The 24545-nt window shown below is 32.8% G+C and overlaps 3 protein-coding genes across 4 annotated transcripts; 1 reads left to right on the top strand and 2 right to left on the bottom strand.

Moving 5' to 3' along the window:
- Nucleotides 1–128: 128 nt before the first annotated feature.
- Nucleotides 129–2222, top strand: LOC139092661 (uncharacterized). Its single transcript, XM_070643169.1, has one exon. The coding sequence runs from the start codon at nt 209–211 to the stop codon at nt 1463–1465; it is 1257 nt and encodes a 418-aa protein (XP_070499270.1). The 5' UTR covers nt 129–208; the 3' UTR covers nt 1466–2222.
- On the bottom strand, nt 1724–4594 carry sea (mitochondrial citrate transporter scheggia). Of its 2 annotated transcripts, none has more exons than XM_070643180.1 (4): nt 4397–4594; nt 3727–3993; nt 3458–3584; nt 1724–3387 (listed from the first exon to the last, which is right to left on the bottom strand). In XM_070643180.1, exons 2-4 carry the CDS (start codon nt 3974–3976, stop codon nt 2760–2762), a joined length of 1005 nt encoding a protein of 334 aa, XP_070499281.1. In that variant the 5' UTR covers nt 3977–3993; nt 4397–4594; the 3' UTR covers nt 1724–2759. The 2 variants fall into 2 exon arrangements, with proteins under 2 accessions (XP_070499281.1, XP_070499290.1); XM_070643189.1 differs by lacking the exon at nt 4397–4594 and adding an exon at nt 4049–4229.
- A 281-nt stretch (nt 4595–4875) lies between these two features.
- On the bottom strand, nt 4876–7978 carry fabp (fatty acid binding protein). The gene is made up of 3 exons (XM_070642578.1): nt 7819–7978; nt 5541–5563; nt 4876–5474 (listed from the first exon to the last, which is right to left on the bottom strand). The coding sequence occupies exons 1-3, from the start codon at nt 7886–7888 to the stop codon at nt 5172–5174; spliced, it is 396 nt and encodes a 131-aa protein (XP_070498679.1). The 5' UTR covers nt 7889–7978; the 3' UTR covers nt 4876–5171.
- Nucleotides 7979–24545: the final 16567 nt, after the last annotated feature.

The following is a 24545-nucleotide window of genomic DNA, read 5'->3' as shown; positions in this document are numbered from 1 at the left end:
TAATACGCAAAAACGTGATTACGTGCTGTCTGTTCCTCATGCTCATATTCATAACGGTTAAAATAAATTCAAATATTTCAACGGTCAAAATAAATTCAAATCTGCTGAATATTTTTATGTGCAATAAAAATAACAAAAAACTCGTGAAATTTTGCTTGTGAATAAAATTAAGTTTTTAGCTGTCAATAAGTATAATTAAGCATTAGAGATGAGTGAACTGCATACATTTAAGGAACAGCTTGGAAAATACCTGTCGAGGACAGACAATCCTGCAGAGAATTTGATAAAATTTGAAGTTGGAAATGGACCGGATTTTTCATTCATAATTAATCTCGATTTATGGGCCAATTACTTCAAAATTGAAGATTCCAGACCATTCAACAATGACATTTTGATATATGCTACAGATAATGAAAATAATGATGAGAAACATGCAATTGAAGCCTTAAAAAATGAATCGGAAAAGTTTGCATTTAAAATCGATAGTTTGGAAGTAAAAAACATGAAATGCTTTATAAAATTGATGAGGAACAGCACATTCAAGACTATGTTCAAGTCTATTTCGTCAGACGATTTCGGAAGAGCACCGAAATGTGATGAAACTATGTCAATCAATATAATAGAAACTGAAAATTCGTCAATCACTAACTTTCGTCTACAAACAATTGAATTAGTTCTTAAAAACCTTATCTCATACTCGCAATATACATTAACTGATGACTCAACTGCCGATCATAAAGTTTTGTTGACAACAAGATCGAATTTTAAGAAAGATAACGATTGTTTGGATACAGATATTACAGTATTATGCTCTGTTGTACGTGACATGGACAAAAATAACAAAAAGATATCACATCAGTCAACAAATGATTATTTGAAGAAACGTATTGATGATATGCATCTTATGGCCTTGCATAAATATGGTGTTCGTATTAAGTCTGATGATAATTTCTTGAAATTAAAAGAAAAACTTGGAACTGCTGCTGCTAAATTTGACATGATTGAAGTGAAGCATTCAAATCCTGTAACTCTTACATTTGACATCAAGCAAGCATTTATTCTTTATAATTCTGCAAGAATTGAGACTCTCTTGAAGAGTTTTGATGAGAAAGTAGCTTCTGGCTATTATCAACCTTTACCTGAACTGGATAATATTGACATGAATCTTTTGACTGACAATGAAGAATGGAATTTGTTAAAGCAATTAATGTTATTCCCAGAAGTCATTAAGAACTCTATTGTCGACTTGAAGAATGGAAAAATTGGGCTTCATTTACTTTACAAATACCTTCAGAATCTCGCAATTGCATTCAGCAATTATTATAGTAAGAAGAAAGTACTGACTGAAAACCGTCCACAATTGATGCCTATTTTACACGCCAAAATTCATTTATTGAAAGCTATTCGGGCTATATTCAACAAGACTTTGAGCATTTTTGATATTGAACCTGTATCGTTCATGTAAATCCATAAAACTTTATGGATCAATGTAGATTTTAAACTTTTAACACATTTAACGGATATTTAGAATTTAAATATTTTTTTGATAATTTTTGAAATTTTTAAAACCGTTAAAAATTTTTTTGATTTTTGAAAACTGAAAAGTCGTTAAGAAAATGTTGAGAAAAATTAAAGAAACTGTAAAAGTAATTAAGATACCTTCATCAACTGAATGACATAAAGAAAATGAAACTGAAACATAAAAAAGGGTGATGAAACATAGTTTACGTAACTAACAACATGTTTATTAATATTTTTTGAAAATATATTTTGTAATCCATTTCTTACGAAAGTAAAGTAGTAAATCTTTAAGTCATGAACATCATAAGATGCAAGATAAGAGTAAATATAATAAAGATTGATAGATAACGAAAATATTTTTATTTTCTTTCCATAAAGAAATGCACAGAATTTGTATTGAATACATAAAATAATTAACAAAAAAAAGACTGAATATTTTTTTTTACTAGAAAAAATAAAGTACGGAATGATTTTGTGATGAACAGATGCAGTTTTATGCTGTATACAAATTTATTTTTGTATAAAATTGAGGTTTATGTAATGTTTTTTTGTTTCTTATTCATTAATTAAATTGATAGTCAAACAAATTAAATCAATTCGTTGTCAATGTCTGTGGTTTATATGGATATCTCCTCGTATAAAATGCAATGATTATTCAGAATCGAGTGAGGAGATATTAAAATTTATAAGTTATGAATTTGTATGATTCTAATAATTATGGACAAAACCGTTGAGCTTTTTAGTACTAAATTTTGAATTTTAGTACTCGTTATTTTAGTACAAAATTAAATAAATTAAATTCCTGGAAATTTAAGTTGCTGTTGAAGCTTTGAACTAATAGAATACCAAGCATAAGAGTATATCCCGTAGAAATATCAAAATTATGATCAAAAATAAAAAAATTTACAAAGCTTTTAAGCTTAAAATGTGAGCTTTTTTGAAAGCTTTGTCCATAATTATCAAAACTGATCCCGTTACATTCCAAAGTACTGAACATGAACACAAATTAATTAAATTGACTTAAATTTCCCTTCTTCCTATTTTTTTATATATCATCAAATATAGTTTTTGTCCGTAAAATATGACCTAATTGCACACTAAATAAGATATATCCGGATATCCGTTATTTTAACATTTTGATCCACTAATTTCGTTTTTTGTGCAACATTCAATACAATAATTTTTTCTATGGCGGTGCAAAATATCAGTTAAAAGCTCATTTCTCAAAATAGTTATATCTATTTCCAAAATTTGTTAAATAGATCCATAAAGCTGTCATAAATCATAAAAGTTATAGCAACATCAAGACACACACGTGACAATCTTGGGACGGTGCCTTTGTAGAATGCCATTGGACCTTCATTTTTCCAAATTTGTACAGCACAATCAACTGTACTTTTATATTTGGCTGCTTCCAAGCCTTGCATTCGAGTTTTGACGACATCAATTGGTGTATTTCCGAATACGGAAGCTGCACCAGCAATAGCACCAAATAATCCAACAACAAGCTTAGGAGTGTGCTTATTTGGATCATTACCCTTGTATAATTCACGAAGTGATTCCATGACGTAGAATCGAATGGCTTGGTTTGAGCCTTGCTTCAAAATTGTAGCAGTTACGCCCTTATAAACTCCAGAAACACCCTCAGCCTTTACAATGCTTGATACACCGTGGAAAAATCCTTTAAATTTAGGATTTGCACTTCTTTGATCATTAATGAACTTGACCTTGACTGTCTCCATTGGAGTTACAGCAAAAACAGCTTCCAAAACACCGGCACCAAGACCGGCTAAAAGTTTTCCACCACCACTCAAGTTTCCTTTCTCATCTACAAGATATAGCTTGATTTGTTCGAACCCTCCAAATCTATAATTGACATTTAATTCGTTCTTATCTAATCAAGTCGGCATAGTGATTAAAGTATTTATTTACTAACCGAACAGCTGATTTAGGAATCGAGCCATAGACAAGCACACTCAATCCTCTATAAAGTCCAAATACACCACGTTCATGTACAGTCTTACGGACACAATCCCAAATGCCATTATATCGCTTATTAGCACCTGAAATCATTAAAAAGTCATGAAATCGTTAAGTAATTACAATCATAAGCAATTCCAAAAATGCAAAGTAAATATAAATTGAGTATGATAATCAGTCATTATGTGACGTCATTAAGAATCGAATGATCAGTGGTGTGGCTACCTTTTTCGTCCAATTGTAATTGAGTTTTGACATATTCAGTAGGGAAGGTAATGCAGATTTCGAGCCCTCCTGTAATTCCGCCGGCAACAATTCCTTTTAATCCCTTTTTTCCATCGCCTCCAGCAGCAGCAGCTGAATTATTCAACATCCATGGTCTGCTTAAAAATGGACTAACTGTCGTCTGTCCAGTCCTTAATGCTGGCGATTCATATTGTTGTCGATAACATTGGAACAGTTTAATTGTGTCCATTTTTTTGAAGATAAATGCTAGAATTGAATGATTTTGTTATTTTTTCGTCGTTAGACTTTTGGCACCTTACACAATTTTTATCTTGTTAACTACACAGCACAGCTCAGCACAAAACAACCGAAATAGAGATTTTGACAGCTTCTTATTATTATGCGGCAATAAGAAGATGTACGTACGCTTTGCCTCCAAAATGTACAAAAATAATATTTCACTGCCTACTGCCTATACTTTTTAAGCTATTGACGTAAAGTTTCTATTTTCATTGTTGTTGTGCGTCGGAAATTTTCTATGAACCTTAGACTACCCGAAAAAAACTGAATAAAGTAATGCGATTGCATAACCGATAATTTTTTTTGGACAGCGAACTTTGTATGGACTATGCTGTGCTGTGTACAACATAAGACGAGAAAAAAAAATCACCTGATTTTAAAATGAATTTAATTCACAATTATCACTTAATAAACAAAATGCAAATGTCATGGAATAATAGGACAACTAAACTGCTTAACTATTATGACCGAACTCAAGTCATTCACTGCTCACTGATAATAAAAAAATGAAAAAGTTTTAAGGAAACCTGTTATGAATGAATGTTGTTCATAACATTGCAAAATAGACTAAACCCGAGCAACGCTTACTGTGTCTGTCATTAGGTTGCTCTGTTAATTTTCATTCAGCACTGATAATCCTTTCCATTTACAATTTCGTTATCAGTCATTCCATTGGAAATGTTTTTTTCCTCCAATCACATTACAGCACATAGCGAATGTGTGCCACTCGGTCGTGTTTTTTTCGCTCAATCGCACTGAATTCAGCTGGAATTTAAATATTTTTTGACAGTTGATTGCAATTTTTTCGCAACATAATTTCAAATTTTAAAAATACGTTAAACAGATTAATTTAATTTATAAGGAAATCTTTATTAAGACCTTTTTGCGTGTACAAGATGATACAGTAAAAAGCTACATCAATTATCTTGTTAAAAAATTGATGTGAAATAATAAAAGATATTTCACAGAAATGGAAAACTTGAAATATATTGATAAATTCAATAAATGCAAAGAGATTGGTTATTACTTTTATGTGTAGTAGTCGTATGAAGCAATATGGTTACTTTGATGCTTTTTTTGGTCGCATGCAGATACAATATAAGATTATTATATTTTTTTGTATAAAGACTTTATAATCTTAAGGCTTAAGCAACAACTTTATACCATCTCTTTGAGACGACTCCATCAAAATCGCATGTGACAACCAATTCTGTATCCGAGAATTCGCGAATGATTTCAGACTTCTTTTCACCCTTTTCAACTTGGGTCATTGTGTCGCCATCAAGTGTGATGGTTGTTTGAACTTTGCGTCCATCCAATGTCTCATTTTCAAATTCTTCGCCGAGCTTGAATTTGATGACGGAACTTTTGAATGTGGAATCGGTATGGAAGCTATATTCATCTCCATTCTTTACGAGGTAGCATGTTGGACTGACTGTCATTCCCATCTGCAATAACGAAAGTTGAGTTAATAAAATGCAATTAATAAAGTAGTAAATGTTGAGGAACTTTACCTTTCTGAGAACCATGCCGACGCCTGTAAAAAAGAAAAGAATAAGATAATTAATAAAACAAACATCAATGAACTCTAAAAACAAGTTTCCGCATAACATGTGTGAATGAAGCCGACAACGAAGATGCAACAATATTAAATTTAATAATCATTTAAATCAAGCAATGTCAGACCAGACATTTCTTTCGCACAATTTAATTAAATTAAATTAAGTAAATTGAACTACAAAAAGAAGTGGATTAAGCTCTTTTTTACAGCTATTTGAATTAATTTCAATTATTATTACAAATTACTGTCAAGTCAATCAAAGATTTATGGAATGACGACTCATACAGTAATTTGATCTTTTCAATTACCAATCAAATAGTTTATCACCCTATTGACAAAAAGAATTTCATGAATTTAATGTATTTAAGTGCAAGACTCAGCAGACTCAAAATTGTTGTTTACTTCATTATCGAACATTCTTTTCACGCTTTTATGAAGCTATCAAGTATTTTTGAACGTGTTACTTGAACTTTGGAAATTATTCTTTATCAATTTGTTCTGTTTGCTACTTTGAGGCAATCAAATCTGTAAATTTGTTGTTTTTATTAAAGGTAGATTATGCAAACATTTTCAGACTAATTTTAACGGTTTTTCAAAATTCAAAAATTTAACGGATTTTTAAAATTTGAATGAACTGAACTCAAACGAAAAATAGATTACTGAACGGATTTTAATAGTTTAAATGAACTGAATTGAACCGAACTTTAGATCACTGATCATTTTGTCATTCAAATCTGATTCTTAACGGACTTTTGAACACAAAATAAAATTCTAATGAAACAGACAATTAGCATTGCTAATGACTGTTATGTAATTAACCGACAATAAAAAAGAATTGGAATATGTACTAATACTCAAATGTATTACGAAACGAACTTTGACTGAATTTCAAGCATTTTAATACAATCAAATTGTAAAATCTCGATTGGATAATTAAATTTTAGATTGGAACAAAACAATTTCAGACAGTCATGCATCACTGAAAATGCATCATTTCGTACTTGATAACCGTGCTCGAAAGTGATAAGAATTATCGGAAATTATATAATTAATAACACCAATTTTCGTTATCTTATCGCCCAGTAATAATATATAGAAATAGATTTATAATATTTCAAAAATAGCGACTTGAATGAACTTAATAAGGCAATCAAAATTGGATAAATTAATGTTAATGACAATGAAAAAGGTTCATGCACGAGTCATGCTGGTTTGGGACCGAAAGAATAAATTTTAACGAGAACTGAGGGATAATATTTGGGATGGAAATTATTGGAAGTATGCAAGTTTACACAGTTGTATACACTAAATATTTGAACCGTCGTCTCAAAGTCATTTATATCTGTTTCGCGTTCCTCTTCACCTTATTTGTACTTCTTACGAAAGCAAGTGTTGAAATTTCGTCTTTCTTCTTATTATTACCGCAGAATGGAAGTACAGCAATGTTGAAATAAAGAACAAACTAAATATATGTATACCTAAACATGCTGAATGTTTAACTTTTGGACTTTAATTGTTCTGAATACTATGCCCTATTGGTGCTTATGAGGAAGTTCGTTATTTTTGTGTATTTTCAATTTACGTTCTAATTGCTATTCACAGTCAGTAACTGTTATAATCATTAAATATTTAATAGTCACATAACTGCACGAGGTCTATTTACCCAAACATTTTATTCTTATTTATTCATAATCAGTGGATTTATTTATTATATTCATACTGAATAGCCATAACATCCTTTTATCAGCAATTCAATGTATTTTGACTCATTAAATTGCATTCAGAAAGTATCATACGATAAAATAACACATCAAGCCACTTTTTTAAGAACAAGCACATGCTTTGTGTGGATAAATTCGGGAAGATGTTTTGTTCAACAGTATAAAGTATAAAAGGGAGAGTAATGCATGAATTTGCGCATGATTCCTGCCGGTATAAGACCGGTTTTTTTAGAAATGGAAACTTCTATAGGGGTAAAGACAGTACGTAGATCAATAAGAAGAAAATAATTTGATTGCACTGGATCTTTCAAATGGAATTCTTTTGTGGGTTTCGTTTTATTCTTTTTTCGTTGTTAAATGCACTTAAAACTTCCATAAATGATTGAATCAATTGAAATATCCGGTCAGCATCAAATGGTTTAATTTTTTCGTACTTTTTTGCACACTTATTTCGCAAAATCAATATTGTTAGGTTGGAAAATTTTAAAAAATTTAGTTAATTTAACTCACCAAGTGCCTTCATGTATTCCTCGAAGTTTTCTTGTTTGTCTAACTTGTATTTTTTACCTTCCCAAGACATTTTTAGAGTTTGTTAATTATTTTAACTAAGAAAACTGATTAAATCGATGCGAATCTACGAAAATCTCTGATGTGAATGATTTCTACTTCTCTTCTGTTGAGCGTTTATATTCTTTCGAGAGAATACATACATATTAGTAGAAGCATGTCTATGTTGATGGAGTTATGTAGCGCATTTCCTCATTTTGTATTAGTTCTGTTTAATTATTTTATGATTTCGCTACCTGATGAAATTTTATGATTTTTTAACTGAAAAAATTAATTTGAATTTTACACTAACACATTGATACATTTACATACAAAAATTAATTTCCTTAAATTTTAAGTTAATTAATGATTATTTTTATATTTTCAGACCTAAATATGATAAGCATATCATCTTTTATCTTATATTAAAGATCTACTGTACAAATTAACTTGAAAAATATTTTTTTTTGACTTTTTAATTTTTAAAAAATGAGTTTGTTTGTGTTCGTTTTTGAATAAAAAAATTCAAAATTTTGAAAACCGTTAAATTTTTTGAACACAGTTAAATTATAATTCCTTGAAGTAAAAAGTGGACAAAATGCAGTGTCTATAAGACATAATCCCCAAAACAGGTTAATGAGAGAGAAATAAAAAAGCCGGTAAACAAAGAGAGCAACTCGCTCATATTGCGTGCCGAATTTAGGATGGAATTTTATAAAATTTCAGTAAAAATTCACACTTCTAAAAATACATACCTAATAAAATTTGCATAAGTTAAACGATTAGGAACAGGGTATATTGAATTAAATTAATTAGCATCACCATTAATTTGCAAATAAAAAATGGTGTACCCCGAGCGACACATCATGACGATGACATATTTGAAGCATTTGCCAAGATGTTGTGGCTGTACATTTTTAAAGTTTCATTGTACCTAAAATTTAGGTATTTTTATCCCAATTCAATAATGACGTCAGCAAAAATACGTCAGCGTACATCCAATAAAATTGAACAGTAACACATCAAATGATCTCCGAAAAATGCAGTCTAACTGTACTATACAACCGCTTCTTTATTCAATCTTATTGAATTCATTAAAATATGTTTCGGGGGGTCATTCAAATCAATACTGTCAGTAAGGCGCTCCGTTGATTTATTCATATGAATATGGTTGATTTACTAATTTATTGACAAATTCTATTATATTTTAGCGCCTGCCTTCAAGCTACATTATTTACATGTCAGAATTAATACAATTTGGGTGTTCGTTGACGAAAAAAAAATCAAATTTGATTAGTGAGCTTGGAATGTGCTATACATATTTGCTTTATTTCCAGTAAGCTCACGTTTGATGAGCTTTTTGGAAAAAGCTTTTTGAATTTTTAAAATACGTTAACGTTACTAACTGATTTAACTCTTTTAAGATGTCTGGTACTATAGAACGGACGAGGTGATATGATGACTGGCAGGAGCGGATTCAAGGGATGAATGGGTTGGAGTCTCCCTTCCTCATCACTAGATACTAAAACGCTCGACATCAAGCGACACAATGCGGCGAATTGGATTTTTCGCCGTAAAATTGGACAAAATCCACCGACGCGGTCATTTCAAGAGAATTCACAGTGTGGCTGAAGTACGTAGGCATGATATCTAGCTTAGATATGCTTAGGCGTGTGTGTCTTCAGTTTAAGTTTCCTGAAGTTAATTTTGAATTTAAATGATCATATGCTTATATGCTTATATTTATTATCATATGCAAAATATGCTTATTGTAAGTATTTGGAAATAATAACAAGTCATTGACCATTATTCTACATGATCTACAATTTAGTCGTCACTAATGAACTGTCCAAACCAATGAATTAATTAAAGCATTAAGTTCTAAGAATTAAATCACAATCTCCATTTATGAGTTGATCATTTGAAAGCAATTGGAAGGTAATTTGAAATTTCTCGGAAAGACCACAAATTACATGCATGAAAACTTCATCAGAACCACAACTCAATTCAATGAGATCATCTTCAATTTTGAAATCCTTTGATTTTCAATTTAGCAAAGAAAATCCTCAATTTATTCAATAAAATTTAAATTTTCTGAGAAGCAAAAGTTCATTTCAAATAAATCATAGCGAGTCCACCCACACACAAAAAATCTCAGTAGATACTTAAGGGTAAATGCCGGGAGATGTAAGACGTGTAAATGGAGAAAAAGTGATTTTGAAAAGGAGCTTAACTCAAACAAACAAATCCGTATTTTGAAAATAAAAAAAGCAGACCAAAGGAAGGATTGCTTAAGAGGTGAGTATCCAATTTCCTTTTAAAATGAAATCCTTTACACTTCAAAGCATTAAAGGATAGAATAAAATTGAGGAAAACAAGAGCAACCGCACGAATTCTTACCCCATTTCTTTAAATATTTAATTCACACTGTAAAATAGGATACTTTGATTCTTTATTTCTCTAAAGTACATAATGAGGTCATTCACCGGTGATGTCTATGAGGAAATGGAATGTTCGAACAAAGACTAGAGGCGTAATTAGGTAAAATACAGATCCAGTGGAAAGATCCACGAAATTATTTAAGAAAACATTCAATTTTATAGAAGTTCTTAACCTACTTGATATGGGCTCCTCTGAGAGGTATGGCTATCAAAGGTATCTCACCTATCCTAACTCTACTTTCAGCCCTAGGGAACCGATGATAGTGAAATCTACGTGTACTTAAGTAACTAGGATAGTAGAAACCTAGTTGAGGGAGGGTGAAACTAGGGCAGTTAGGATAGTGTAGGTTGGGTACCTACGGATACTTAGAGTTGGAAAGGTGGAGTACCCTAGGATACCTAGGGTAAGATAGAGTAGGTACATCTTAGGAAGCCCTAGAAAGATGGGCCAGGGTAGGTTGGTCTCATAAGGTATTCTTGGGGTTAACTGGGGTACCCTCGGACAGTCCTGCCTACTCCGGAAGTTAGGATTGGTTATCCTGCCAATCCTACCTAGGTTATCCCAGGAAAGTTAAGAAACCAACTCCAGATGCCAATTGGGATTGACACCTTAAAAATTGACATAACTTATGAAAGACCTTTCAAGATTTTTGGCAGGAAAGAGTGCAAATATAAAGCAAGACTTGAAAAATTTATTGCGGGCGGATATTGGATATTTTCCTCTTCTATCTTTATTTGAGAATTTCAATTTGAACAACAAACGATAAGGATGTTTGTGCTATGACTGGAAATTGCTAATTTTTCCTCGTTTTTTAGACTCTTATTGAATTTCACATCTAATGCCATAAAGCTTTGGTAAATGGACAGAGATTTTTTATCCACAAATTTTTTACCACAGATTGAATCCAATGTCCCTCTACATCATCGTCAAACGGGCATCTCTCTTTCTCTCTTATTCGTGTATCATATTTCCGGTTTTTAATCCATGAATATAACAAGATGAATAAGAGATGGATATCAATTTTGCTTGCAGCAAGAGTTCCTCAATTTAGAATTTTTTTTTCATATTTTTCTTTTTTCATTGTCTTTTTATGATGAAATCAAAAATTGTTGAAACAAAATTGCATTCTTTTGTTCCTTGTTTCTATGGATACAAATCAAATAAAAAAAAATCTCATTCTTTGATGTATCCAAATGTACAAGCGGACTAGCTGCAAAATATTTGGACATGAAATATATCGGAACAATCCTATTTGATTTAGTTTGTATCAATTTTCATACGAAACATTCGAGAGACTTTTCAAAAAGGTATTTTGCATACATAGTAACGATCAAAATAATTTAAACAAGCGAAGCGGTGTTGGGATGTCAAACCCTCGGTGGAAAATTTTCAAAATGATGAATGGGCTTGTTGACGTTTTTAATGAAGAGGTCAAGGTTTTAAGAGGTTAAGTGTCTATGTGGAGTACTCGGTAAGACGCTTAATTCATATACGCCATACATTGGCATTTCCCAACTAGTGTATCGGGTAGAAACCCAATGCGGATATATTCACACCGTCCATAAAAAGTCTCGCGGGTAAGCCAAGCTTCGCTTGGCAAATGTTTAAGGGATCAAGCTCCAGCGGCTAGGCCAAGCTTCGCTTGGCAAATGTTTGAGGGATTAAGCTCCAGTGGCTAGGCCAAGCTTCGCTTGGCAAATGTTTGAGGGATTAAGCTCCAGCGGCTAGGCCAAGCTTCGCTTGGCAAATGTTTGAGGGATTAAGCTCCAGCGGCTAGGCCAAGCTTCGCTTGGCAAATGTTTGAGGGATTAAGCTCCAGCGGCTAGGCCAAGCTTCGCTTGGCAAATGTTTGAGGGATCAAGCTCCAGCGGCTAGGCCAAGCTTTGCTTGGCAAATGTTTGAGGGATCAAGCTCCAGCGGGTAGTTCATACAATGTTCAATGTTTCAAAAAATCATAGAAAACATTGATTTTGAAATTTTGTATGAAAACGAAAGTTTTTTGCTTTTTTAGAAGCAACGGCTGTTCCTGCCATGCCCAAAAACTAATCAGCTCTTCTATAGAGTAATACGGATCGATTGCAAAAAACTAGAAGTCTCTACGATGTCTCGTTATTGAGATTTCTTGCTGATTAACTTGTTTGTTTGCTTGTTTGTTTGCTTGTTTGTTTGCTTGCTTACAGAAAGCGAATTTTTCAATTTTCTCGGCAACGCCTCAACCAATTTCAAATCTGTTTTTTGATTATGGTGTGGAATTCTAGGCACAAACTTTTTGCAATAGAGCATTACTTGCCATTATGCTTAGTTTGGCTGAAAAATGCAAAAAACTGGTTTTCAAATCTGAACAAATTCAATACATTCACACGTGAAAACGGTGTGAATATAAAAAATTTGGGGCACTAGATTAGCATTGGATTAATGAATGAGATGAAGACAAAATTGGAGATCTGGGCAATGTTGAATTAAGAAATGAGCGACACAAATGAGAGTCGAAGCTTTTTTTCATTTGTGCTGCTCGGAAAACCCAATTAACGAATGGAATATTGATAAAACGGAACTGAAAGAATCTCAATATGCCAATTGAAGATCGAAACACTTGCAGAGGTCAAAATTGATGAAGTGAAGACGTTATTAGTTCATTTTGCAACACTAAAATTTCAATCGTTTTCAAATCGACTCGATTGAATGCAAAGAATCGACTTGAAACCAATTGAAATTTGAATGAAGTGAAACGAACTTTTCGAATCGACTTCGATCTCTGGAAAATTGTTTTGTTTATATTCATTATCCTCAATAATAATTACTTTTTACAGTCTCATTTGTCATGAAATTTGAAGAAACAAACAGTTACTTCGATTAGTTTCTTCTATGAAAATCTTCAATACAATCTTCAAACACCTTACTTCAGAAACCTTAAATTATTCGATATGAAATGAATCTAAGAAAGCATCGAAACATTTTCAATCCTTTGATAATTTCTTGTTAGTTGACTTATTGTTGAAATTGAGATTAAAGGAATCAAACTCCTTTGATATAAAATACAGTCATCAGGAGTTGCTATTGTTACTGGAGCTAATGTTTTTGAATGATGTACAGAAGTAAAGCTAGAGCTATAGTTCCTTTAACCCGAGCGACACAACTGACTCCATGAGGAATTTGACTGTTTTTTGGTTTTTACACGACGGCTGTTTGGTGCTAATAAAAGAGCTCCAGCGAAGACTTAATAGCTCGGTGATAGTGCCTTCTTCATTTGTGTTGCTCGGGTTGGTATGGGAACATTAAAGGAATCATTTTAAAACCATTCTGTCAAATTTCAAATTGAAAACTTATGTAAGAGTTTCTGGACAATTTACGTAAGCAAAGCATACACGTTCAGCAATAAGTCTATTAGGAGCTACAAAGCAACAATAAACTTTTGAATGAAAATAGCCAGACGTACAATTAAAAAATCACAGACGTGTGCGAAACCCTCCTAATTTCATTGCCATTTCATAAGATTTACTTACCTTAAAATATTTTAATGAAGACATAAAGCTGCCTTGTACAGTTACTTAACTAATTCATGCAGTCATTTGCCTTTTTATTGATAACAGAAATTTCGTCACGTTCTCAAAACTTTTCTTAGCTTTAAAGAAAAAAAAAACTTTTTTAATTAAGAAAGACTTTTTGGGGAAAGAAGGGCATTCGAAAATTGATAATAGCTCATGGAACGAAATTCTGTGTTCGTGTTTTTGCGTGCTTTTTGTGTAAATGACTTTTTGCTATTTTCATAAATAAGAAAATGTGACGAGCATTCCAATTTTGCGTTATTGTTGTTGCTGTTGCTGCCATCCAAAAACGTGATGGAAGTTTGAGCTCTCAAAAATTCATTTTGCTGTATTTATAAAATGGTAAAACCTGAGATTGATGTTTCAATACTATGGAACATAAAAATACAGCCAGAGGTATTCATGGCAATTTTTTTTTTGCATTCTCTTTTCAATATGAAAACTTTTAAAAAGCTTTCTGCAATTCTGTATCCTTAAGGGTGTAGACTGGAGTTTTTTGAAGGGGTGAAGGGGGTAAGAGCAAGGCCGTAGCCAAGGGAGGTCGTTGGGGCCGTCCTCCGAGAATTGAAAAACCGTTGATTTTTTAACGTATTTTTTATATTTAAATTTTTTGTTTGGATTTAAATAGCTCTCCTAGTAAAACGGAAGGGGAAGGGCTGCATTGTTTGGCTAGGCCCCTGGATAAGTGGAAAGAGAGGAAGCCGGGCGGGGTTTTGTATCGAACGCAATATATGACGATGAATGGGGGAGAGAGGTTTGGATTTTTACCTCGAAAAACCTTAAAAAAATTACAAATTTTACCAAAAAGGGGAACGAGGGGTTTTGACCCGCACAGCATCATGTGGCAACCCACACCCTTCGCCGTAAAAATGGGTCAAATTGCGTCGTCACGGTTCCGGCAAGACAACTTCGCGTCTTACTAAAGCTACCCTACCCCGCCCTACCATACGAGGTGTGCTGTACACGAAGAGTATCCCCTCAATCCATGCCTGTCTCCCATCTCTCTACCATTATCGCTAAAAATGATTTAAAAGCTTTTTTTATATCGTTGTGTTGAAAAGGGAACGAAAATGGATAAAAAAATTTTTAATTGCCCCAATTTGCCACGTTCGTGTAGTTTTGCATTGAGAATTTACCGTACATGTCATAAAAGGCATGGAGTATAATATAGCCAAAACCAAAGTCATTATAATTTACATTTCAGCATTCATCTCATTCACTTAGATCCGAACAAGTTTGACTTTCATTTTCATCATATAGCTTGTGTCTCTTGGTGATATAATTATTAGAGATTTTTTAAGGACTGGATAGTTTTGGATGTACAATTTTAATTTCTGAGGAAGTTTTTCATATTTTTTATTGATGCTATATGTCATTCATGCTATCATAGATATGAGTAATGTTGAGATAGATGAATGGGCTTTGAGGATGGATATATTACTTCTACATGTTGATATCAAAAGCCATTTGACTATGTTAGTGATTCTCAAATTGTGAAAAGTGGAGAATTGACAAGTGAACTTGAGGCAATATGTCAGTGCTGTCCAAACTTTCTTGTGCCACGCCACACTTTGGTGATAAGCAACAACCTGAACCGCAAACGGCCTGCAAACACACCAGTTTGGAACGACGCACAGTTTAGACATCACAACAATATATGCTTAATATTGCTTGTAATATTGTGCGACAGAAGTGACTAGGTGAAGTATAGGGTACGGTAATGAACTTTAGTACATTTAAACAGCAATTGCGGATTCGAGACTCGACGAGGAAACCTGTTCTACTCTAAAACACTGCTAATGCACCACTACGTCTCCTTGTTGTTGCAAAATGCCAAGAAGACGCGGAGGTGTCCTAACGTCATCGTGAAGGATGTGCTCGTCGCAATGTCCCATTTGAGCAGCTTTCTGATGCAAACATAAGTCATTCATGTCATCAAATGAGTTGCTTAGATTTGTCTTTAAGCTATTTCTAATATACAAGGATATGCTCAATGAGGATCTTACGGTACCTAGTAAGCAAACTCATTCGGCTCATTGACCATATGCATGTTTGTTAGGGTATAAGTCTCAGGGACTAAGCGATATGCTTATCACATATTCCCACATTGTACTGTATGTATCTTATAGGAAATAGGGAACATCTTACAAAAGCATTATTTATTTAGTCAAAATCTCCCATCCATATCCATAGCTTATATATGACTCTAGCCAAATTAACACTTGCTAAGGAACTTCCTTATATGTTTAAGCAAGTTAAAGCTTCTCGAAAAGACGGAAACATAAAAGAAGTAGGAAGTTTCTCAAATGAACAGAATTTTTTTATGGAAAGCATTGAATCAGAAAAGTTTTATGTTCTCCACGCGAGCATGCACATATATTTCTTTTGAGATAGCAGAAAAGGGTTCAGAAGCGGAAAGATTTCAAATAAACATTTGTTCATTTCGTTTGGCATTTCCAGAAAGGTTATCAAGTTAACTTGATTTTATGTGATTTACGTGTCATGGCATTTTTTGGATGTATTTATAATCTTCGGAATGTCTTTTAATATGGAAATTTTGTAGAGTTTTTCTTAGTTTTACTGTGTGTAGTGGATGTGAGGAAGCTGTGATGTGGATATAAGGGTGAAAAAGCAAGCATACAACCTGCGGGCTTATGGATAGTCATGTAGATTTTTCTTTTTTGGCACACAACGAGTTAAGGATGAACTTTTCTTGGAATATGAATGAAAGTTCAATCCATTTGTCAAGGATTATTCGTAAGTGACGTCTTGAGAGTTTCTGAGGGTGAGGCGGGATTTGCTATCTGGTTTTGAATTGAACTTTTCTCACAATATTGTAACCGTTCTTGATGCCGAGACCGAGACTCCCGGGGTAGTTTCAGCTTTGGTCTCGAGAACCTGTTGAGCCCGAGACTTCTGAAAACCTTAATTGTAGCGACCGGGGGTTAGCTATTTACTTTTACATTCCACAGAGCTTCAAAAGACTCTTTCCGGTCGCTTCAATAAAGGGGACATTCGGAAATAACGTAATGCTAACAAAAGCATTTTTAGTCACCCTATTGCAGTGGTGGACAACCTATGCGTCGCGGCACTCTAGTGAATCGCAAAAACTGTTTGAAATGCCGTGAGCCGCATGCCAGATACAGTTTCGAACGAAGCTTACTACCATGATGTTCCGCGAAAAATAAAAGGTTGTTCACCAGCGCCCAACAATAATGCTTTGTAACAAAATACTCCCCCTTCCCCTAAGAGTTACCTTCGAACGTTCCCGATATAAAGATTGTTAGCTACCCTGCATAGCAACCAAGGTGTTTTTGGCGTCCTAAACTTAATTAAAAATTCGTCGCATATGCGAACCACCCTGGGCTTCGTTCACCAAAGCTGCCTTTCCCTCACTTGCTTCTCTCACTAACCATCCATCTGATGGACATCATTGACAAACGACTCTTAAAATTGCCCATGAACCCAAAGCAAATGATTGATAGTTCAAATCACTGGTCAATTTAAGATGAAAATCTTTACAGTCTATAAATGGAACATTAAAGAAGCATTTTTCTTTAAATGTCAGGAAACAATAATTTTCCAGGGATACTTAAGAGCAAAAAATTATTTCTTGTGTACGACGCTTACTTTTCTTCCTTTCATTGCCTCAATAAGAAAGAAATGAGCATTCTTTTTCAACTTCATTGATTCGAGATGTGCTTACACAATTTCCTTTTCCATACATACTTACTCCTACAGTGTACAAGAAAGTAAAAGGCAGTAGCATGAGCAATAGCAGAAGGAAGTAAATTGAAAGCGAAGAAAATGGAATTTATGAAAGTGATTTTCATTTAATTTTTTCTATTCCTCTTTTCCGTTATCAGGCAGACACTACGAGGAAAGCTTTCACTTTCTTCTTATTATTTCTTTTCCTACGCGCACGACAGCGTGCCTCGGTGCTTTCTATAGAAATTTATGGTTTATTTAAAGCTTTAAATTTGAATTTATGAGACATACTTAATCCTATGAAATTCAATTTCATATTATTTTATTTAATATTGTTAACAGCATGACAACGATGAGACGTAGAAAGTAAGGTGGGTAGCAGGTGACAATGAGACACAAAAATGTACATTTAAGTGTGTCCTTTTTTTCGTTCTAAATAATAAGAGTCTTAACATTCTTTTTTTTACTTTCATTTGTTGCTGCGAAATTGGATCTTTTCCGTTCACTGATCTGTCATTTCAAATGAACAGCTGATATCTTTTTTTCTGACATTAAATGAAAAACGGTTTAAAGGTTTCTCTTTCGCTTCTGTCTTATTGATAAGAACTTTTTATAACAAAAACCTTTTTCTGTTTGAATGACCAAGAAAGCGAAAGCGAAGGATATGCTTTACTGCTTTACAGGGGGGATCAGCGTTTGGAATGCAAGTTTTAATGTGGGAATTAAGCTGTAACAGTCGCTGGATAATCAGATTGTTACAAAATGAAAGTCTTAAATCAATATCTACATAGGTCACTTTGAGCTTCGCTTAATTATTCGCATTTCTGGAAGGACAAGAGCTATGGATCACAGCTGATTTGTTCGGCCAGTAAAGTAAATCAAACAGATCAGTTTTTATCAGTGACATTCATTAGATGCCATGAGATGATGTCTGAAGATAACTTCTTCGCAGGATATCGCTTGTCATTTGTGAATGTAAGTACAATACTGTTGATTCATGACTTTCTACAGACTTCCTAAACTTGGCTGTATCGCTCATTCCAACTATCTCTGTTGACAGTTTTTCGAGACAAAAATCCAGTTCCAGGTTCGTTAAGTTTTGGCATCCCATTAAAAAAAAAAAAAAAAAATTCAAACCGTCTCTTTCTCCTTCAAAAAAGGTATGGCTAAGCCAATGCTATAAACCCAAAAATCAAAACATCCCATAAAGCAACTTTCCCCCTTAACTAACCTTCATCATGTTTTGGCTCAATAATTTTCTTAACATACCTTTACATTTTGATTTCTAATCCAATACAAAGAACGCCACAGGTGCAAAACCTGTAAAGATTCATATGTCTGCACGCTCAAACATGTAAATAGAGATATCTGGGAATTTTGTTTTACACTTATTTTCACAGCTTCATTCTTTTATACCTTTCATACTTCTCCTTCCTCATGTAAGCTGAAAGCTGTAAAAGAATGAATGAAAATGTTAAGATGTGTGATTTTTTTTTGTTATATCCTCTCTTTTGTGCTTATTTTATTATCTCAACATTCATAATGCAATTTTCAATACATTTCTTTTTATCCTCATGTTTGTTATATCTGCTGTATTTTACATAAATGTCTTGAGATACTGAACATGTGATAGCTTTATAAATTTATATTCATGCAGGATATAGAAAATCTCTTGAAATCTCAGAAAATTTGTTAATATATATTTCTTTTGAATGTTCATGGTTATGTTTTGACTATAAAGGAACATGCTGGTTTTTATGAATTTTTCCTAACAAGACGTCATTATTGTCGACATAAAATGGCAAAGGTTTAGCTAAACAACAAAAGTATCAAGTTTCAATTACAGAAAACTTTTGGTATTTTAATGATTATACCGGGTAACTTTTTGTGGTTGAACAGATTCACTTAATATAAACTGATTGCTTGAAGAAGATGAGGATGGCTGAAATGATAATTATAATGTTTAATTCACTGTAAATAAATTAATTTCTATTTTTAATGATGCACAATTTAAATAACAATAAAATAGAGGGAAAACTGCTATGATAGGGGAAATCAACTTTCTAATTAGAAATGCATTAAAAATTCAAAATTCAATTGGCCGTTGATTGTTCCACAATTTTAATTACAATAAAAAACAATCAACTTGAAATGCATTAAAAATTCAAAATTCAATTGGCCGTTGACCTGTTAATTGCTCTCGTAGAATTAAAATTGTGTGAACAGCACTTTGCAGCTTATTTTAATAATCCGTCTAAAGAAATCATATTTTGGAACTCCATAGACAGCGTACCTACATAATGTGCTTATCATGGCTAAGTGCTCCCTAAAGTACTTATTATTATTCTCAAGAAGCAAGCTTTTCCAAGAGTCCAAAGCTTTTTTTTTCTCCTAATAAATCCAAAGATATGGCATCGTGTGGCAAGGCTTTATTTCTCAATTTCAATCTCCTGAGATTTATTATTATATTATAACTGAATTGTGTTTATTGTTTGATTTTTCCATTGTATTTATTTATTTTTCCTTCCTTTGCTGCCATTCTTTTGTTATTGTTGTCTGTATTCATGTTATGTTATGTGCAATAAAAGTATTTTCATGTTATTTCTCTCTTTTTTTTTAACTCTTCTTGTTGTTCTTCACTTTATCTCCCATTCATTTTTTGATTTTTCCTTTTCTGCCATACTCAAACTAATGTTCCGGAACGAGAACAGTACAAATAAATGATCAGATCAAGTTTCATGGGCGATAAAATTTATAGAAATTGTAGAAGTGTCCTCAAGGGACGAAAACTTTTGTTCTGACGTGAAAGAATGTTTGTTGGTTTTTTTTATTGTTTATATCTCTGTGGTGCTTAGAATGAAGAATTAATCAACGATGGAAAGGATGATCCTTTTTGTTGCTGAAAGAGAAATCAAACTTCAGACATATTGCATAGGGAATAGAGTTGTTAGAAAGTTTTCTAAAGTATAGGGAAATAAGTTGTTGTACTTGTCATGAGAAGCGATTGATTTGTGTGTGTGGATCAATAAAAGAATGTCATAGATTGAACATTTTTAGCATTCAATCTTTTGAAATCGTGACACCAAACTGATATTGATGCATTTCCTTAAGCTTTTCTTTGCAATTTGCTTTGATAAGATATCAGATTCTCAATATACACATCTTTATCATCATCAATCTTGTGACAAAATACGTGTCAATCAACAATATTGCTTCCGAAAATAGCAACAATATCAAATACATTTGTCCCAATTTCATTTTAATGATGAAAAAAGGAAGCAAGAAGCAAGTGTTAAAAAAAAGGGTCTAAAAATTTGTTAGTTTAATATACTTGTTTGTGGCTACATAAAATACCGATTAATGCTTAAAAATTTCTCACTTCTTTTTCAATAATTTAGGTATTTATATTCTCTCATTGTAATTAATCAAATTACAATGTAAATCCTATACCGGAAAAAAAAATATTTTTAGCGCATTTTTGTAAACTTGTTTACAAAAGGGAGCTTAATAATGCACTTTGTTCGTTCGTTCGGCTGTTCGGTTGTTCGGCTGTTCGGCTGGAACGCGAGATCTCGAAAACTAGACATCGTAGAGAGCTCTGGTTTGTTTTAATAGCTTCGTTCTATCAAGTTATTGGGTTATCGGTCATTTAGAAGTTTCAAATCAACGCATAAATACTATAATTAACAGTTTTTCATTTTCTATACAACAACAACAAAAACAACAACACGTTTTTTCATTGTTTTACAGTGTTTTTCAATGTTTGTCGATGTTTTCACAGTGTTTACTGAACAATGTTTGAATTTTTTTAAAAGTCTTAAGTTTGTCTTAAGCAAACCATGACCGTTATGAGGTTTGAATTATGAAAAATTCGTTAAATAAAGTTCTTAAATTTGTGGAAGTTTTATATGGATCTTGTTTTTAAGGTCTAGAAGTGACCTGGATCTTACTGGATCTTGGTTTTTAGGTCTAGAAGTATCTGGATCTTACTGGATCTTGGTTTTTAGGTCTGGAAGTGACCTGGATCTTACTGGATCTTGGTTTTTAGTTCTGGAAGCGACCTGGATCAATCTTGTGTTTTAGGAATCTGAAAGTTTGGATCTTATGGATAGTTCTGCAAGTGACCTGGATCTTATTGGATCTTGTGTTTTAGGTCTGGAAGTGAACTGGATCCTACTGGATCTCATTTCGTGGGCTAGGAAGTGACTAGAATCCTACTGGATCTTGTTTTTAAGGTCTGGAAGTGACTTATTAATCAATTACTGATTGCTGGGACAAAAATGCGCTTAAGTCCCTCGATCAATAACACGAGGACTTTTGTAATTTTTTTTCTTGCTCTTCGACTTTTCTGTTTCTTTGGAGAGAAAAATTCCTTTCGGATATGCAAGGTTGAGCTCTTAAAGGAGGAAAGTATGAGTTATTGAAGCAATATATTCACACTTTAGATTTTGGATTTGAGGAGTAAGGATGATGAATTTTGTGGTCACTGTAAATTGTGGAGGAATTGTAATTAATCAAAGGAATCTTTCATTTACTATGTACGCAACCTACCTAGTTGCATCGACAAAAGTAGTTTAGTGAATTCTAATCCACTAAACTTCTAAACAATTTCTAGTCATTTGTTGTTTTGGGTTTTAAAACGAAAATTCGCGATCAAAGGTTGCTTAATCTGAAAACTAATTTTTTGATCGCAGTTACATTTGCTTTTATCGGACTATCATTGATCCAATTTAAGATTGAAATCTTAAGTTTGTCTTAAGCAAACCATGACATGAAGCTTGCTAAACCTTATTCTTACTTTTGGTTCCATTTATTGAACCTTCCTCGCTTATAAAGTATAGCCTAAATTTTGTTAATTGTCACTAATAGTTTTATCATTTCCAACCTTTTTGCCTTCAACTTGAAAATGTATGTCCATCCATTAGAATATAGAGCAATTGTTAATTGTCAGTTCTCATTTTAATTGATGCTAAAATTAAACACTGTGAATATAAAATTGAGTACCAACAACAATAAAGAAAAGGAGAAATAATGAAATTAGCAAGAAAAGTTCGAATCAAAAAAAAAAAAAAAAAAAAGGGATGGAGGAAGAATAGGAGGGAATGTAGTGAGGACGAGAGAAAAAAGTTTTTTATGAGGATATGAGGAAAATCAATGCTTTTGAAAATGGGTAAATTGAGAAATGTGGTAAAAATGGTATGAGAACCGAAAGGCTTCAAAATAAGTAGGGTGGAAACAAGCTGGAAACTCAAAAGGAGTTTGGAATCCGAATTGCTTTCGGTTATACACGATTTGATAATGTAGTCAAGTGGAAATTTCCTTCCTTTTTAGATTATACCAAAAATTTAAACAAAAAAAACTCTTTCCTTTGTACTGTTTAAGCTTTCCATGATGCCTTTTTTATTAGTCAGCAGGGCTTATTCAAAATTAATTAATATTTTTTTTTATCTTTCTCCACATTTCCCATTGTTCATCAATAGATGCTCTCGAATCAACACAGTCATCATTATCATCATCGTCGTGATTTTTCGTTCCTCAACAAAAGTTTTGCATGCCAAAAAAAAAAAAAAATTATCTTTAAATGCGAAGGGAGAAAGTTTTTTAATAAAAAATTGAAGCATCCAAGTATTAAAAAGGTTTTCTTCCCATTTTTATTGGTGAACTTTTCCTCCATGGGTAACATTAAAAATTGTAATTTTGAATTGTTTGTAAAGTAGGTAGGCATGGATTGAGAATCTTATTGAATTCATTATTTTCAAAGAGAATCTTTTGTAATTATTGACTTTTTTACAGGGATTCGTTTACTTGTGATGATCATTCCATGCTACACAAATAAAGAAGGTTCCGCTACGGAAAAAGAAATTAAGAAGCAATTTGGTAGAAGAACGTGGTTAAAAAGAGTTTTAACCCTGGGTTGCCTTTGGGAGTGTATAGCAGTTTGTGTTCGATATACTGAACAGGAAGGAATCCCAAGCGTCACAAATGAAAAAGATTCTTTTATTAAAACCAAATCGAAGTTGGCTCAGTGTAGTATTCATATAGACACCTTTAAAATATTCCTGGCAGAACCATCTTCCTTTATTTTGCTGGGAAATGTTTCAAGACTCTTATAGATGCATTAAGAATCGTACACTTACTTTATTACAGAATAACAAACTTTTTTTCAAAAAGTTAACAATAGAATTCTCAGAATTTCAAGAACAATTGAATTCTTGGAATCGGCTGTCACGTTGACTGTCTGGACCTTTTCGAGACAGATTCTCAATTCTGCAGATTACATAATCATGATTATTTATATCAATGCAATATATCTATCCACAATAAATTTATGGCTGATCTCATAAACCGAGTTAACATAAAAAAGAACCCAATAACCACAACACTGAGATTGAAACTTAGTCATTATGATTATCCGACATATCATGTTATCATTAGGATTGACCGACACTCTAGCACTTCTAGACTATAAAAATGAATTGAAATCGTCACATAGCTGTCATGCAACCCTAATATATGGCCGACAACAAAGCAAAGAAGCAGCGCCTTATCGACTATTTTGTGGTGAATATGATCTTGGTTTCAGGATAATCACAAATCTAAGTAAAATAAAGTTCTCAAATGCTTCAAATATCAATATTCTAATCAACTTTGATGGAACCTTTAAGGTTCAACATTGTATGATAAAGTTTTAAAAAATTAAGATGTTAATATTAAAAGTTTCAAAAGTCAGGCACTTAAATAATTCAAGATTAAAAGTTGAATTGAGCGAGAAATAAATCCAATATCCATAAATTTTACTGTGATTGATATTCATTGAAATCGTCTACCGAGCAATGCATTGCTGTTTGTTTAAAAGATTAAAGTACATTATGATATTGAAGATTTGTAGTTGGCTGAATGTGAATTATTAATCTTTAATGGATTAATAAAATTTGGATTTGACTTTTATAGTTTTCTTCTTCCAGAACTAAACATTAATTTCATTTCGAGTTTGCT

This window comes from Chironomus tepperi, unplaced genomic scaffold, assembly GCF_022539635.2.
Source record: "Chironomus tepperi strain 1889 unplaced genomic scaffold, CSIRO-AGI_Ctep_v1 contig_16, whole genome shotgun sequence".
Lineage (NCBI taxonomy): Eukaryota > Metazoa > Arthropoda > Insecta > Diptera > Chironomidae > Chironomus > Chironomus tepperi.
The sequence above is the reverse complement of the archived record's forward strand: the minus strand, read 5'-3'. Positions and strand labels throughout refer to the sequence as shown.

Excerpts from the sequence above, each read along its gene's own strand:
- fabp (XM_070642578.1), bottom strand. The coding sequence starts at position 7,888 with ATGTCTTGGGAAGGTAAAAAATACAAGTTAGACAAACAAGAAAACTTC. Across the intron at positions 5,564-7,818 it reads GGAATACATGAAGGCACTTG|GCGTCGGCATGGTTCTCAGA; the intron begins GTGAGTTAAATT and ends TCTTTTTTACAG. Across the intron at positions 5,475-5,540 it reads TCGGCATGGTTCTCAGAAAG|ATGGGAATGACAGTCAGTCC; the intron begins GTAAAGTTCCTC and ends TCGTTATTGCAG.
- LOC139092661 (XM_070643169.1), top strand. The coding sequence starts at position 209 with ATGAGTGAACTGCATACATTTAAGGAACAGCTTGGAAAATACCTGTCG.
- sea (XM_070643180.1), bottom strand. The coding sequence starts at position 3,976 with ATGGACACAATTAAACTGTTCCAATGTTATCGACAACAATATGAATCG. Across the intron at positions 3,585-3,726 it reads ATTACAATTGGACGAAAAAG|GTGCTAATAAGCGATATAAT; the intron begins GTAGCCACACCA and ends TAATGATTTCAG. Across the intron at positions 3,388-3,457 it reads ATTCCTAAATCAGCTGTTCG|ATTTGGAGGGTTCGAACAAA; the intron begins GTTAGTAAATAA and ends TGTCAATTATAG.